The sequence below is a fragment of the Rhodnius prolixus genome, unplaced genomic scaffold, assembly GCF_049639745.1.
Source record: "Rhodnius prolixus isolate KJV_2025 unplaced genomic scaffold, Rpr scaffold_6, whole genome shotgun sequence".
NCBI lineage: Eukaryota > Metazoa > Arthropoda > Insecta > Hemiptera > Reduviidae > Rhodnius > Rhodnius prolixus.
The window spans coordinates 22,084,403-22,099,015 of NW_027411634.1; the positions used below are offsets into that span (position 1 = coordinate 22,084,403).

Here is a 14,613-nt window from a genome sequence, read left to right on the forward strand (position 1 = left end):
TTCAAAATACATTTAAATATGAAAGGTCAAATGTTAGTTACTAAATTGTGTAGTTAACCACCAGATTTAATAGAATTGACCAATCATATAAAGTTTATGGGATTTTATTTATAAATTTTATTATCTCTTGGTATGTTATTAGTATAGTGAAGACAAAAAATGTTTTATCTACTGTTTTGTTTAGATTTAATTTAATTTTATCTGAGTCTATCTAGACTCCATTTTATTGATTTATTGTCTTTCATTATATTATGTTTCCTTTCTTATTATCGCTAATTTGACAATGTCCGTTGTACTTCTGAAACAGTAATTTAAACAAAATCTTCTCTTTTTTTATTTAAATTCCAAACTAGAAATCTAATAAAATCTAACAACTTTGCGAGTTACTTTTGTCATCATTCTTCTATTCTTGTTAAAATGGAAAGGAATATTTTGGGCATTGACAGAATTTATTTCGACATAAGATTGAATTTAATGGGAAGCGTACATTGTAGCCAAATTGTAAACAATATCTTAGCATTAATTTCGTTTGATTTAACCTGCAGTTCTTCGTTTTGGTAACAGAAAATTTTAGTTAGTTAATAGGCCACTTTTCTGCACTACGGGCTTTTTACGAGGTGTGGCTATTAAATAACGAGACTGATGCTGCTACAGAAGAACTATGCATACGCCAACTCTTAACGACCGACGGGCTGTGCATGCAGTGTAAAGCCTTCTCTTTCTATTGCAGCGTCTCACGTGTTTGTAGAGAAATCTGTCTGACCGGAACCATCGTTTGTGCAAAGAGGTGTTAGTTTTCGTTTTGCCGAAAAACATGTTTCTACACATGTAGTAGAGCAACGAATTGCGGTGAAATTTCACATGAAACTGGGTAAAACCGCTACTGAAACTTGATCTTCTATTAAAAGAAGTTTATGGCGATGAATGTTAACCACGTGCGCAAGTTTTTGAGTGGTTCAAGCGTTTCCAAGATGGCCGTAGAAGACGTCGGAGATGATGACCGCCCCGGGTCGCCCTTCCACGTCCAAAACTGATGAAAATATCGATTATAATTAATCAACATTACTACCGGTGAGGTGCTTGCTCAACTCCGTGAAAGAGTAAGGAAAAAAACGACCCGATTTGTGGAAGAACAAGTCACGGGGTTCTCCATCAAGACAACGCGCCGGCTCACACTGCATTGCCTGTCAAGAACAGTTTCTAGCCAAGTACAAACATCCCAGTTTTAGGCCATCCGCCTTATTCGCCTGACCAGGCCCCTTGTGACTTTTATCTGTTCCCTAAAGTCAAATCTGCATTAAAAGGAACACGATTTCTGTCCCTTTGAAGCTGTGAAAGAAAAAGCGGCACGCGTCATGCAGGAGCTCTTAGAAAAAGACTTCCAGCACTGTTTCGAACAATGGTAAATTCGCAAGGAGCGTTGTAGGGTTAGGGGAGGGGTGTATATTGAAGGTAACTAAATATGTATAAATTTAAAATAAAATGTTTTATAGCAGAAGTCTCGTTATTTAATAGCCAATACCTCGTATTTTATAATTTTGTTTAACACAATCGCAGCTTTTGCTTTTTAAGCAAAATTTGGAACCACTATGAAAACAAAATGAATGATTCAAGGAGTATGATCGAATGGTGTATGTCCTCTCAGCAATTTGAAAATGCCACCTTCAAAATCAGTGAGTCCTCCATTGCTGTATATTGTAACGTAGTTGACCTGGGCAGAAACGAAAGGCCTAGATTGTTCTAGGGGTTAAGCGACCAAAGCCGGTAACAGGCCACCACTGTGTAGACAAAAGGGCCGGTCTCTACCTGAACTAGAAAGGAAAGGGCTAGATTGTTCAAGGAGTTTAGTGGCCGTAGCCTGTAACGTACCACCGCTGTGTAAAAGCCAGCTAAGAGAAAGGCCTCAGTTGGGGTGGTGGCATATGTGTTTTCCCAGCCAGTGATTGACAGGTGAGAGTGAGACAGACGGAGTTAGAGAGAGACAGAATTGGAGGAGGAGGCCCTAGTTGTGAATGTGGCAGTATGTTTTCTCCAGCCAATGAACGTCAGGAGGGCGTGGAAACTTATGCTCAGAGAGTTGGAGGAGGGCAGTCCCAGTTGGAGGGAGGCACGTAGTTAAAAGGAGGCAGACACAGCTGGAGAAGTCAGTTTTAAGGAGTTGTTAATCAGTTTTAATCAGTTAGTTTTGAGTGAGTCTTGGAGAGACGTTAGTTTGGAGAGACACTTTGGAAGTGACAGTTTGAGAGAGTCAGTGTTGCGGAGTGCTTCAGAGATAGCTAGTCAGGCGGTTAGTCAGTTAGTGAGTAGAGCTTTGTTTGTGTAGCAGAGACTAGTGCAATTCGGTGCAGTGCGGACCAGTGGTCAGTCGTGGAACAGTTTTGTGGCGTTACGTAGTGAGTAAGTAACAGTAAACTGTTGTGACTGTTTTTAAATGGTGACTGTAATGAATAGCGTTAGTTGCTAGTAAATGTTAATGTGAGTAAAGGTAATGTGTTAATAAATCAGGTTATTACTTACAACTAGCGAGTTTTATTATTTAATCAAACCCACGTATTATTTAATAACTAGTGGCAGGCATTAGTTGTGTAAGTAAAGTTCTTTCTTAGTAAAAGGACAAGAAAAACTTTACAATATGTTCACAGCCATTTGGATTAAATAAGCTTTATTAAAAAGTCATAATATAATTTCATTGCAAGTTACTACAAGTTTTACTGCTACCACTAAATTTCTCATTAAAATTCTTTGCAGTTTTACTTGGCCGTAACAGCAGTTTAGATGTGCCTTTTCCTTCATTCTCCGTTGATTCTTTGCTTAAACCTTATTAGAGCAATCTTTTTTCAAACATTAAGTTTTTTTATTTTCAATTTATTATTGACTAAGTTTAAATTGAATGACAGAAGGAGAGGAAAGTTTCAAAGTAATTGTTAGTGCGCAACACATGGGTTGCTATTTTTGAATAAGATTGAACATATGGGTTTTATTTTAGAACAACTATCATATGATTTATGTGTTAAGAACTTTATTAGTATTCAGTTTGTAGTTAAGTTGGTATTTGGTTTTGGGTTTTGGATCTGGAGAAGCAGACAAATGTGGTAAATGTCATATTTATTGTTAATTTGATAGCATATATTATTCATATAAGTACCAAAATATTTATTGTTTATAGAAACGAGTTGCGAGTTGTGAGTTCTGAGTTGAGAATTGTTTGGTTGAATAAACTCCGTTGCACCGAATCCTGATGTTTTGATCTGGATCCAAATATAGTAATTACTATTGATAACAATGTTTTGATTTTATTTCTATTGAATTTTGAGTTTGCAGAAAGAAATTTTGTTGAACTGAATAACATGTTTGTTTTTTACGAAACAAAATTTGAGTAGGAGTTTTGACTAAAACTTATACACAATTTCTGAAAAGAAATTAATTTATATAAACTAACACAATATTCGGAAAAAAATGACTAGATTTACATATTATTTTTTTAGGAAGCTTAGAAATGCGAATGTTTCAACTAAATTTTACATCATCAATCCCATGATGAGCAAGAGGATGATGATAATTTCAGTTTGAAAAGGCTTAGTTAGTGCCACGACACCAAGTCTATGAAAGGAGAAACTATATACCAAAACGTGACTGCTCGAGTTGCTAGCCGCAAAGATTTATGTTCAGTCTAACAGCTGTACCTGGAGAACTTATTGTTTACAATTAATGAAGCACATGTTTCCCAAGCTAGTTAATTATTATTATTAATTAGTGAATTCAATTAGGGTTACATTTGTAATTGATTTCTTATCCATCAGTTTTAACTGTGTAAGTAGGGCAGTTAAAAGAATCGCCCTAACTGGCAACTTCAATTGCTTCTCCAAGTAACTGTAGCGGCTTTTAAATTGATTTTCATCAAGCAGATCCAAACTCATGCGAGCAAAATTATATACAAATATATTTATCGAAAAGTTTAACAACTCATTATCCATAAAATTAATTATGATCAGTAATGATTAAGTAATAATCGATAATACTATAATCATACTGTTCAATACCAATTTTTTAAAAAGAATTTTCGCTTGAACTGCAGTGCTGGAAATATTGATTGGGTTAAATGTACTCGCTTAGAATTATAACAGAAATTTTGGTTAAATATTTCCACTTCTACATTTAAAAAATTGAAGATAAAAGCTAGTTATCTCAGTAACTGGTTTTCATTGCAGAAATTTGGAATAAGAACTAGTTTTCATTGAAACGCTATTTCGAATTTTATTTTATTTACGGACAAATTCTTTTCTTTTATTTTTTTAAAATTTATTTTGTTATTTACAATCTGTATACATTGTATACAATCAGTAAATATGGAGAGTATGATGAACTGGTGCAGGAGGAGAGCAGGATGAGAGAAACTACCCAGCGGTAGTACTCTCTATAGGAGCAGGATGACGTTTAGTTCTTCAGACTGCAGGGAAGTAGCGGGGCCACTAGCGATTCAGTCGTCGAGGAGGATTGTTAGGGATGTCAGAGGAGGCGAGAGACAGTACAAGAGGATTAGAGCTGGTAGAGAGAGGAGTGTGGAATTTTCGATATCGGCGTGTTGGTGTACGAAGGGAATGTTGAGGTCTTTGTGAAGTGTGAGGTTAGTCACAATAGAAAGGAGCGTCAGCTATCTGTCAGAGGAGTTTTGACTGAAATGTATTGTACAGTGCGTATGTTTGTAGGTTTGGCTGAACCCCACAGCTCTAGTCCGTAAGTCCACGTAGGTTTGAGAATAGTACTATATATTAAGCGTGCGTTTGAATTCAATGGGCTATTTAGAGCGTCGTCCAAGGTAGTCTGTAAAGCAGTTTCTCAAGTTTTGTCATTGTTTGTCTTTTAAGTCTAGTATGTGGGTTCCACGTGAGTCGTTTGTCTAATTTAAAATTTAAATGTTGTTTTTGCACAATAATCTTTTTGTTAATTTGTAGCCATTTTCCAATAAATTGTAATCATTCATTACACTATTTTTTTAAATTTTATAAGTCATATTTACAACTATAACAAATGTTGTAACATGTAAATTTGATCTTAGTGTATCAGTTCACTTGTAATGTTAAGGAAGGGAATGTTGTGGTCGTTGAGGAAGAGTGAGGTTAGTCGCTGTAGAAAGAAGCGCGAACTATCTGTCGGAGTAGTTTTGACTGAAATGTCTTGTACAGCCCGTATGTTTGTAGGTTTGGCTGAACCCCACAGCTCTAGCCCGTAAGTCCACATAGGGTTGAGAATAGTGTTATATATTAGGGCGTTTGAGTTCTATGGGCAATTTAGAGCGTCGTCCAAGTAGTCTGTAAAGCAGTTTCGCACGTTTCGTCATTGATTGTCTTTAGGGTCTAGAGTGTCGGTTCCACGTAAGTAATTTGTCTATGTAGAGCCCAAGGTAGCGCACCCAGATCAGTTCAAGGAAGAGGATTGCTGTTGAAGAGGACAGGTGGACAGGAGCCCCGCCGGAGAGTAAACGTGGCATTTCTATGGGTTCATTTTAATCCGCCACTTCTAGGCCCAGGATTCTATTTTATGTAAGTGTATCTGTATCCTGTATGAAGCTGATGAAGGATGTGTATTTGTAGCTAGTATGGCTGTGTCATATTTTCGGGCAAATTCAAGTATTTTTTTAAGATGAATTAATACATTGGGTCAATTTATATTATTCTTTATCTAGAATTTAAATGGAAATATTTTTAGTAAATGTAAATTTTTTTTATCCTTCTACCTTAAGCTACCAATCTTTGTTAATAATCGAAAATGAGAGCAGTTAATAATCGAAAAATCGAAAAGCAATTTATGGAAACAGTAAGGTTTATGTAAAGGAAAAACAGGAGAATGAAGGAAAATACAATCTAAACTGCTTTTACGGCTTAGTAAAGTTGCCCTGGCCAAGAAGATCTGTAAAGGGTTCCCAAGGGCTCTTGGAATTGTGAGCAATAAAATTGTAAGGCTCTGCAATAAGAGTAGATAATGGATTGTGGAATTGGGTCTATTAAGACCAAATGGCGCAACACATCAACTACCTAAATACAGCTTCAATTTAAACTTACGTATGTTACGGAAAAGGTTAATGTAATTTTTGCTAGTAAACTTCTTTTGCTCGTTTACCCTTTATCGATAAATAAAAAGATCATTTGGAGAACACAAATCTGACTCAATTATGCTATCTCATTATTGCCAGTTTTTGTCTTCAATTTTAGTTAATTCAGTTCACATTTATGAATCGAATTCTTGAATCACAATAATAAAATCTTAGACTATAGCTATTTTTTTTTGTTTACCTTTTTTTGGCATTGGCTTTCGCCATACAGCCAGCATCGTCTAGGTGCTTATCACTAGAATATCACTCACTCTCCATTCTTACTTATAAATACATTCGCTTCACACATTCATCCCTCTACTATATACAACTATTTACATAAACCTTACAACTAATGGATGGATCAGTACTCTATATTCCTGCCATCCTTATAGCTTAACCGAAATTAAAATCACCGTAATCCTTCTCTAATCATTTTCTTCCATTCATTCTAATCGGCTATAACTTTTAAATACACTCATATTTCTTTGCTAGCTCAGCTACAGATTTAAGCACATAGATATTGGTGGAGTATATTGTAACGAAGTTGACCTGGGCCAGAGAAGAAAGGCCTAGATTCTTGTGGGAGTTGAGCGACCGAAGCCTATAACCGTCCACCACTGTGTTAACAAAAGGCCAGACTTTACCTGAGCCGGAGAAGAAAGGGCTAGATTGTTCAAAGAGTTTAGTGACCGTAGCCTATAACGGTCCACCACTGTGTAAAAGCAAGCTAAGGGAGCGGCCCCAGTGGGAGCAGTATGTGTTTTCCCAGTCAGTGAGTCGCATGTGGGGGGTGACACAGTCGGAGTTGGAGTGGGGCAGTCGCAGTTGGAGTGAGGCAGAGACAGTTGGAGTCAGACAGTTCGAGAGAGTCAGTGTAGCGGAGTGCTTCAGAGTTAGCCAGTTGGGCGGTTAGTCAGTTAGTGAGTAGAGCTTTGTTAGTGCAGCTGAGACTAGTGCACTTCAGTGCAGTGCGGACCAGTGGTCAGTAAGTAACAGTAAACTTACAGTATTTACTGACTGTTGTAAATGGTGACTGTAATGAATAGCGTTAGTTGCTAGTAAATGTTAATGTTAGTAATGTTAATGTGTTAATAAATCAGACTACTTATAAGTTTAGCGAGTTTTATTATTTATCAAACCCACATATTATTTAATAACTAGTGGGCAGTCATTAGTTCTGTTGTTAAAGTTTTTAGTAAAAGGACAAAAACTTTACAATATTATGTCTTCGTAGCGAAATGGTGCATCTAAATACCTGTATAAGTCGTCAAACATTCGTTTCCTTTCTAATACATAACCTGGACATATTATTATATGTTTAAAATCCTACTCCTCATTGCAATCTACGCAAAGAGGAGAGAGGACCTTTTGTTATCCTGTGAAGATACGAACCGCACACCGCGTGGTTCGCTCTCAGCCTGCTTATTGTCGTAACAACCCATTTATTAGTGACAGTTCCCTCAAAACCATGGTTGTCTAGGTAACTGATCTACAGGTATAGCTAAGTCTTAGCATTTCTTACTATCATGTGGCAATGGTTCAATTACCGACTAGGTTGTAATATAAGACGTTATAAGAAATACTTTGTTTACGAGCATGATACTGAAACGTACCATAAATTAGATTTTACTTATGATGCTTTAGAATGGGAGAGCAGTGCTAGGAATTTGTGAATATAATGTACCTTGTTACAAGGCGACGGCAGTCGAGTTTGTCTATTTTTCTAAATCTATAGGGCACCATTAAAATTTCACGGAGGAGCCGTGCAAGATATTTATCGTAGAGCAATCTGAATAGTAGCTTTCAAATGAAACTATGGAAATGAGCTGATCAACTTAAAACTTTGTTTATAGCGCTTCGTTTTCAAGGAAGTTAAGGTTAAGCATTATCTGTAAATAAATAAAAGCAAAAGATTTATTATTAAATTTCAATAATTTTAAAAGATTTCTCACCCAGAATTGTGCCATCACATTAACGTTCATCATTCTCTCAATATTTTCATCAGATACTTCCATAATGTCGGCCGAACTGACAATGCCTGCATTGTTAATGAGAACATCAACTGGTTTGACTAGTTTCACCAATTCAGCTACTTTTCTACGATCAGTTATGTCGCATAAATGCGCTTCTGCACAGTTTGACTTAATTTCATTACATAATTTTGCTGTCTCTTTAGCACCTGCTAGTATTATATCTATACATGTGATTGTACATCCTTCTTTAGCTAATCGTATACAGATTTCACGGCCTAGTCCTCGTGCAGCACCAGTTATCTGGAAATAAACAAAATTAAAAACCAATTACCAAATTGTTTTTTCATTCAAACCTTCTGAATTATTCTTATGTCATTTACGTGTCTATAATAAAAGAAAACAAACTGCCCGACAGTACATATCTCTTGCTAGGAGTCTTTACAGCTGTCTCATGATAAACAGTTTTATTTTATTTTTAAGTAAAAAACGGTTCAATATCCAATTTACAGAAACAACAATATTAATAACATAAATAATACAAATTTAGGTATTTATAATTTAGGTTTATATATTTTAGGTGTATAATTAGGCTTTAGCATTTTATTTTACGTTTTAGAGGTTATTATAAAGATTTATACAGTACAAATAGTCCAAAGAAATAAGGCGCCACGGTAGCCGGGCGGGTTAAGAGGCGAGACCTGCAAAGCTAATATGCATTGTGGTACTGGGTTCGATTCCCGGTCTTGGCCTTGGATTTTATTTAATGGTTAAATGAGAAATAATAAAGTACGTTTGCTATTCGCCTCCGTCCACGACATCTAGTAAATGGTAGTTGGACGTTAAGCCCCGCCTGAAAAAATAGGCAATCACTTTACTTTACTAGTCCAAAGAAATAGTTGACATTTGGCTTTATTTAGAAAATTTCTGTATATCTGTGCCAAAGAAATCTAAGTTAAAATGATTGGCTGTCCGCATCATACGAAAGATAGGGGAGTAAAAAAAAGTAATTATGTTTGCAGTACGGTACATTGAACGGAGAAGAATGCCGTGTAGTATGGGATGAGATATTAAAAGAAATTAAAGAAAGAAGGTAAGGACAGTCTATTTGAGAATGGAGAAGATTATAGAGGAAAGAGAGGTCATAATAAATTCTTCTGGTGGCAAGTGGAGGAATATTGGGAGTGAGCTGTAGATCTGAATAGAAAAGGGTTTCTTTAGCGATTTCCAAACGGCAAGCTAACCACCGAAAGAACTTGTTCTGAACAGCCTCAAAAGAAGCCATATGTTCCTTGCTAAACGGGTTCCAAATTACTGAACCACATTCTAGATGGGATCTTACAAGGGATTTATAGTAAAAGTAAAATAATTGCCTATTTTTTCAGGTGGGCTTTACACCAATTAGGTGTCGTGGACGGAGGCGACTAGCAAACATACTTTACTGTAAATTTCTTTTATTAACCATTAAATAAAATCCAATGCCTAAAGACCGGGAATAGAACCCAGTAACACAATACATATGTTATTAGCTTCGCAGGTCTCGTACAAGGGATTTATATAATCTGATATAAGAACGGCTATTCAGAGAGAGCAATTCCTCGTGTTTCTAAAGACAAACCCAAGCATTTGTAGAGATTTGCTTCTGATCCTATTCATGTGCTCCATAAAATCCAATTTGCAGTTGAGCCCAAATCCTTTACTGACGATACCCTAACCAGCAAAGAGCCGTTCAGCGTACAGTCATAAGACAAGGGGTCACGCTGCCTAGGTGAAGGAAATTACACTACACTTGGACAAGTTCAGTTCTAAACAGTTCTCAAGGCACCAAGGTTATTTGTAATGAAAGGAACTATCCAAAGGCTAGTATTGCACTGGAAGATGCTTCAGTTGCGAAAGACCTTAGATATTGACGCCCATTAAGTTAAAATTATCATAAAAAGAAATATTTATTGGATATGGAGAAGAGATCATATATTTTAAAAAATTTCCTACTCGTTAGTGTCACTAACATTATTGATCATTCTGTCCCTTACACTAATTGTCTTACGGGGGAAAAAAATCAGTAATTTTCAGAAAACATATTTGAAAGAAAGATTTATTATGCTGGGACTATTTTTTTTTTTTTTTTTTTTTGGGGCCTTTTGCGGTTAACAAATTAGCCATATTAATATGGTGTTAATATTGGTGGGGAAAGATTAAATTTTTATGTTGTTGTTTCTGATGAATTTGACTATTTCTACATATAGATCATTAGTTTGGCGGTTTAGAATTGTGGAAAGATGTGGCGGAAGTGGAAATTTAGATTCAGTGATAAGTTGCCAAAGGATATCTCTACCATGCGTATATTGTGGGCATGCTAGAATTATGTGATTAGCATCCGCTATGGATTCCTTATCGCAGGGACATATTGATTCGATATTAATGCCAATTCTGCCAAGATGATGGTGGAGAATAATTATGGTTGAACCTTAACCTGGAGATGACTCCATAAAAGAGTCTATCCTCAGTATGAAGGTGATACCACGGTCTGGTAGGGATTCTAGGCTCTATAGATGCGTAGAATTTTCCCTTGTACTGCTGAGAGCTTATGTATTCTGAGTTCCAGATGTTGTAACAAGATTTTTTTGTATGGTTTTTTAGGTCTGAATGGACTATTGAATTTATGGAAAGGTGTGGCAGGTTTATCGCATCTTTCGCTTTGGCATCAGCCAACTCGTTCCCTTTTAAGTCGGAGTGCCCCTTAATCCAGATAAGGGTTACCTTCTTGGCTGACGTAACCTCCTCTAAAAGTTCCCTTGTTTCTAACGTTAAATGGGATGCGTTAGTTCCGGGGTGCTTGATTTTTTGGAGTGCACTTTTACTGTCAGATAGAATCACCACCTGATCCGCGCTCAGAGAATTCGCGTAAGCTATACTCTTGTTTTGGGCAACCATTTCGGCAGTGAATACAGAGGCTATTTCATGAAGCTTGAACATTTGTCCATCGTTTTTTTGGGAGTCGTACACCGAGCAACCAACCCCATTTGAGTTTTTGGAACCATCCGTAAATATTAGGTAGGCGTTAGGGTAATACTGATCTAGTTTTGAGAGCCTGGGACTATTATCCCCTTAGAATAAAAACGTGTACAATTTGAGGCACTACTGGTTTGGCCTGTATTCTAGATATTTATGATCAAAAAATAAGCAGATATTTACAAAAATAAGAATTAAAATTCAGGAAATAAATGAATTCAATTATAATTTCGGAGGAAGCTGGGCAGAAAGGAGATGATTAAACAAAAGGGATTTAAAGATGGAAAGGGTAGGAGCATGGCGGGCAGATGGCGGTAAGGAGGGTACCTCCAGAGAGAGGTAGCTACGAATTAGGAAAGATTTACAAAGGATGAAGTACGATGTGAAGGAATAAAGAGATCAGAGGAACGAGGATCTACTATTACGAGAATGGATCGAGGATTCCATTATTTCCGTTTAATTCTAAAATTCCTACAACCAGTATAACTTTGCGCCAAAATTAAAAGGCTCAAAATCTAAAACTTTGTCCTCTAACGTTGTCCAGACATCCCAAATTTAAATAATAATAAAATTAAAACTATATGACCTGGTCTGCCTTAATCTTTCAACGGAACCTAGGAAAATAAAAGTAATCGAAATTTTTAAGAAAACTCATTAGGCTCTTATGTGATCATTTTCAGACCTAGGTGCTGGCACTTTTTCCAAAGTTTCCTTGTCTAATGGGCTTTCAAACGGTATATCATTTTCCAGGATTCCTTTTATCTTCGTATGAGAAATTGCGTTTGTTTTGCAAGAAAACGTGTTCACGAGCGTACAGCAGTGATATTATATTGTGTAGTTTAATTCATTAAACACTTGTGGATGGAGCTGTAGTCAATTTTTAAAGTATATTGTCTTAAAATAAGGTAATCTAAGGTTACTTATTGCATATAAAAAAACAAAAAAAAAAAAATCTAAACTGAAATATTTGACAAAATGTTAGATTTTGAAACTAAGCAAATTAGCCTTCGATTATAAAAATACGAGTAGTACTTGTTTAAAATATTTTCTTCAAAATGGTGTCAATTTTTAGGAAATTTATCTGTCTTTCTAACCAAGTCATCAGAATCGAATTCGGACTAAAACTTTCTGAGTAATAACATTTTTATTGGAAAAAAGTAATGATTTTAGAAAAAAACTTTAAAGTGACGTCACTCAAGAACAGAGGAAAATATGAACTTGGCCAATACGTCATTGAACTCCACTTTAGATGTACTACACGCAGTAGGCCTATTGACAATACTTACTGGTTCACCCTGTATAGATAGAAAGATAAATACAGTATTTATTTTTTTGACGTGAATACGTCTTTAAATTTGCTATCATATGGAGGCAATCCAAAAAACCTAATGATAACAAAAATCGGGGGATACAGTTTGGCATTATAGTTTCGAATCTATCGTCTACATCCAAAATTAAATTATGCCACTAGATAGCTAAATGATCAAAGAATTCATTACGATAAGCGTCGAATTCATTACTTACGGTCGAGGGGGAAGCGCCGCCATTTTGAGATCATTTTGCTGCGTATCGAGATTTGCAATTAGTATAACTTTTGACTCGGAGAAGCTACGATGTTCGTTTAAGTTTTAATCGTCAGCTGTCGTCACAATCTATCGATTGTACATAAAACATTAGTGTAAAATAGTGACAGTGAATATAATAAGGTGTTAGAATAAAAAAATATTATCAAAAATATATAGCGTCGATTATGAAGACACATTGGGCAGCAGCTAGTACACGTTTCACTACGACGTTTTTCCTTGATTTCATCCTAAATACGAGGGGGTACCCAAAAATAACCGGAATTGCGTTGCCGCGCATGTAGCTTATGTAGTACGCATTTCTGCCGCTAGACGTGTATAGCGCAATTCCTTGCCAGTTCAGTCCTGTCTTACTGTTGTCTGCCTGGCTTGTTCTGTTCATCTGCAGTGATTGTTTTTACCAGCGCTGTTTTGTTCTTTTTTCGTTTTTTATGATGGCAAGTTTAAGTGAACAACGTGCAGCTCTGAAATTTTGTTTTCTACTCGGCAAAAATGCTGCTGAAAGTGTTTTAATGTTGAAAACAGCTTACAAAGATGACGCTATGGGAAAAACTCAAGTATACGAGTGGTTTACTCGGTTTAAAAATGGCGACATGTCGATTGATGACAAACCTCGTTCTGGACGTCCATCAACTGCCCGAATCGACGAAAATGTTGAAAAAATTCGAGAGCTGGTGTTCACAGACCGTCGACAGACAATTGATCAACTGTCAGAGAGTAGTGGGTTATCTTGGAGCTCGGTTCAGCGAATTTTAACGGAAGATTTGGGGATGAAAAGGGTTGCTGCCAAGTTTGTTCCTCGAGTTCTGACTGACAATCAAAAAGAATATCGAGTTGAAACATGTCGTGCTTTGAAACAACAGCTTGAAACTGATCCAGACTTTCTGTCAAAGGTCATTACTGGTGATGAGTCATGGTGCTATGGTTATGACCCAGAAACAAAGCAACAGTCGAGCCAATGGAAGACGTCATCTTCACCCCGACCAAAAAAATGTCGTCAAGTCAAGTCAAACATCAAAACAATGCTGATTTGCTTTTTTGATGCCAAAGGGGTAGTCCATTCAGAGTTTGTCCCCCCAGGTCAGACAGTCAATCAAACCTTGTATTTGGAAGTTTTGAAAAGATTGCGCAATAGTGTTCGCCAAAAAAGACCCGATTTGTGGCAAACAGGAGACTGGTTCTTCCACCACGACAATGCACCTGCACACACAGCCATCTCTGTTACACAGTTTTTGGCTAAAAATGGCATGGTTCCGCTGCCCCACTCACCTTACTCGCCTGACCTGGCTCCGTGCGACTTTTTCTTATTTCCACGCATGAAAAAGGGCATGAAAGGTCACCGATTTGACAACATTGAAGAGGTCAAGAAAAAAACGAAGAAGGAGCTGTCAGCCATTTCTAAAGATGACTACAAAAAATGTTTCGAACAGTGGAAGCGCCGGTGGGACAAATGTATTAGTTGTAATGGGGAGTATTTTGAAGGGGATAAGGTTGTCATGTAAAAAATTTGTAAATAAGTAGCTTTTAGAAAATAATTCCGGTTTTTTTTGGGTACCCCCTCGTACATAAATAAAAATACTTTATTTAAAAAATATAACCCGTTACGTATTCATGTACTACACACGGCCGGGTCCATGACACAGCCTCAGTTTTTTTCTTGTTTAGGTTTTCAAATATTGTGATAGTACGGTGTGAAAGGAAAATAGCAAAAATAATATTAATAATAATGATAACCCATGTAATCTACATAAATTATTAAATCCAAGCATTAATCACATCTTCGCATAGATGGAAGAATTTATAGCCAGCCTTAAAGAAGGAAGAAACGATATTAATTTTGTGAAACGAAATAGAGGAAGCTACTCAACAATGGTAAAGCGGAGGAGTATAAATTACCTGTTACAGATAGAAGAGGCTCCTTGTTCGGTATTACAATATTATCTACCCTAGCATCATT

The 14,613-nt window shown here is 36.5% G+C and overlaps 1 protein-coding gene and 1 long non-coding RNA gene across 5 annotated transcripts in view; one reads left to right on the forward strand and one right to left on the reverse strand.

The window, feature by feature from the left end:
• LOC141461194 (epidermal retinol dehydrogenase 2-like) overlaps positions 1-14,613 on the reverse strand; it is a 199,279-nt gene that overhangs the window by 70,859 nt on the left and 113,807 nt on the right. For all 4 annotated transcript variants that reach the window (XM_074141993.1, XM_074141995.1, XM_074141992.1 and 1 more), the window contains one exon: positions 8,044-8,364. In XM_074141993.1, the coding sequence (XP_073998094.1) occupies positions 8,044-8,364 (321 nt within the window). The remainder of the gene's footprint in view (positions 1-8,043; positions 8,365-14,613) is intronic.
• Positions 2,197-3,914, forward strand: LOC141461198 (uncharacterized). The gene is made up of 3 exons (XR_012462651.1): positions 2,197-3,092; positions 3,167-3,263; positions 3,486-3,914. It is a non-coding gene; the product is annotated as an uncharacterized lncRNA (long non-coding RNA).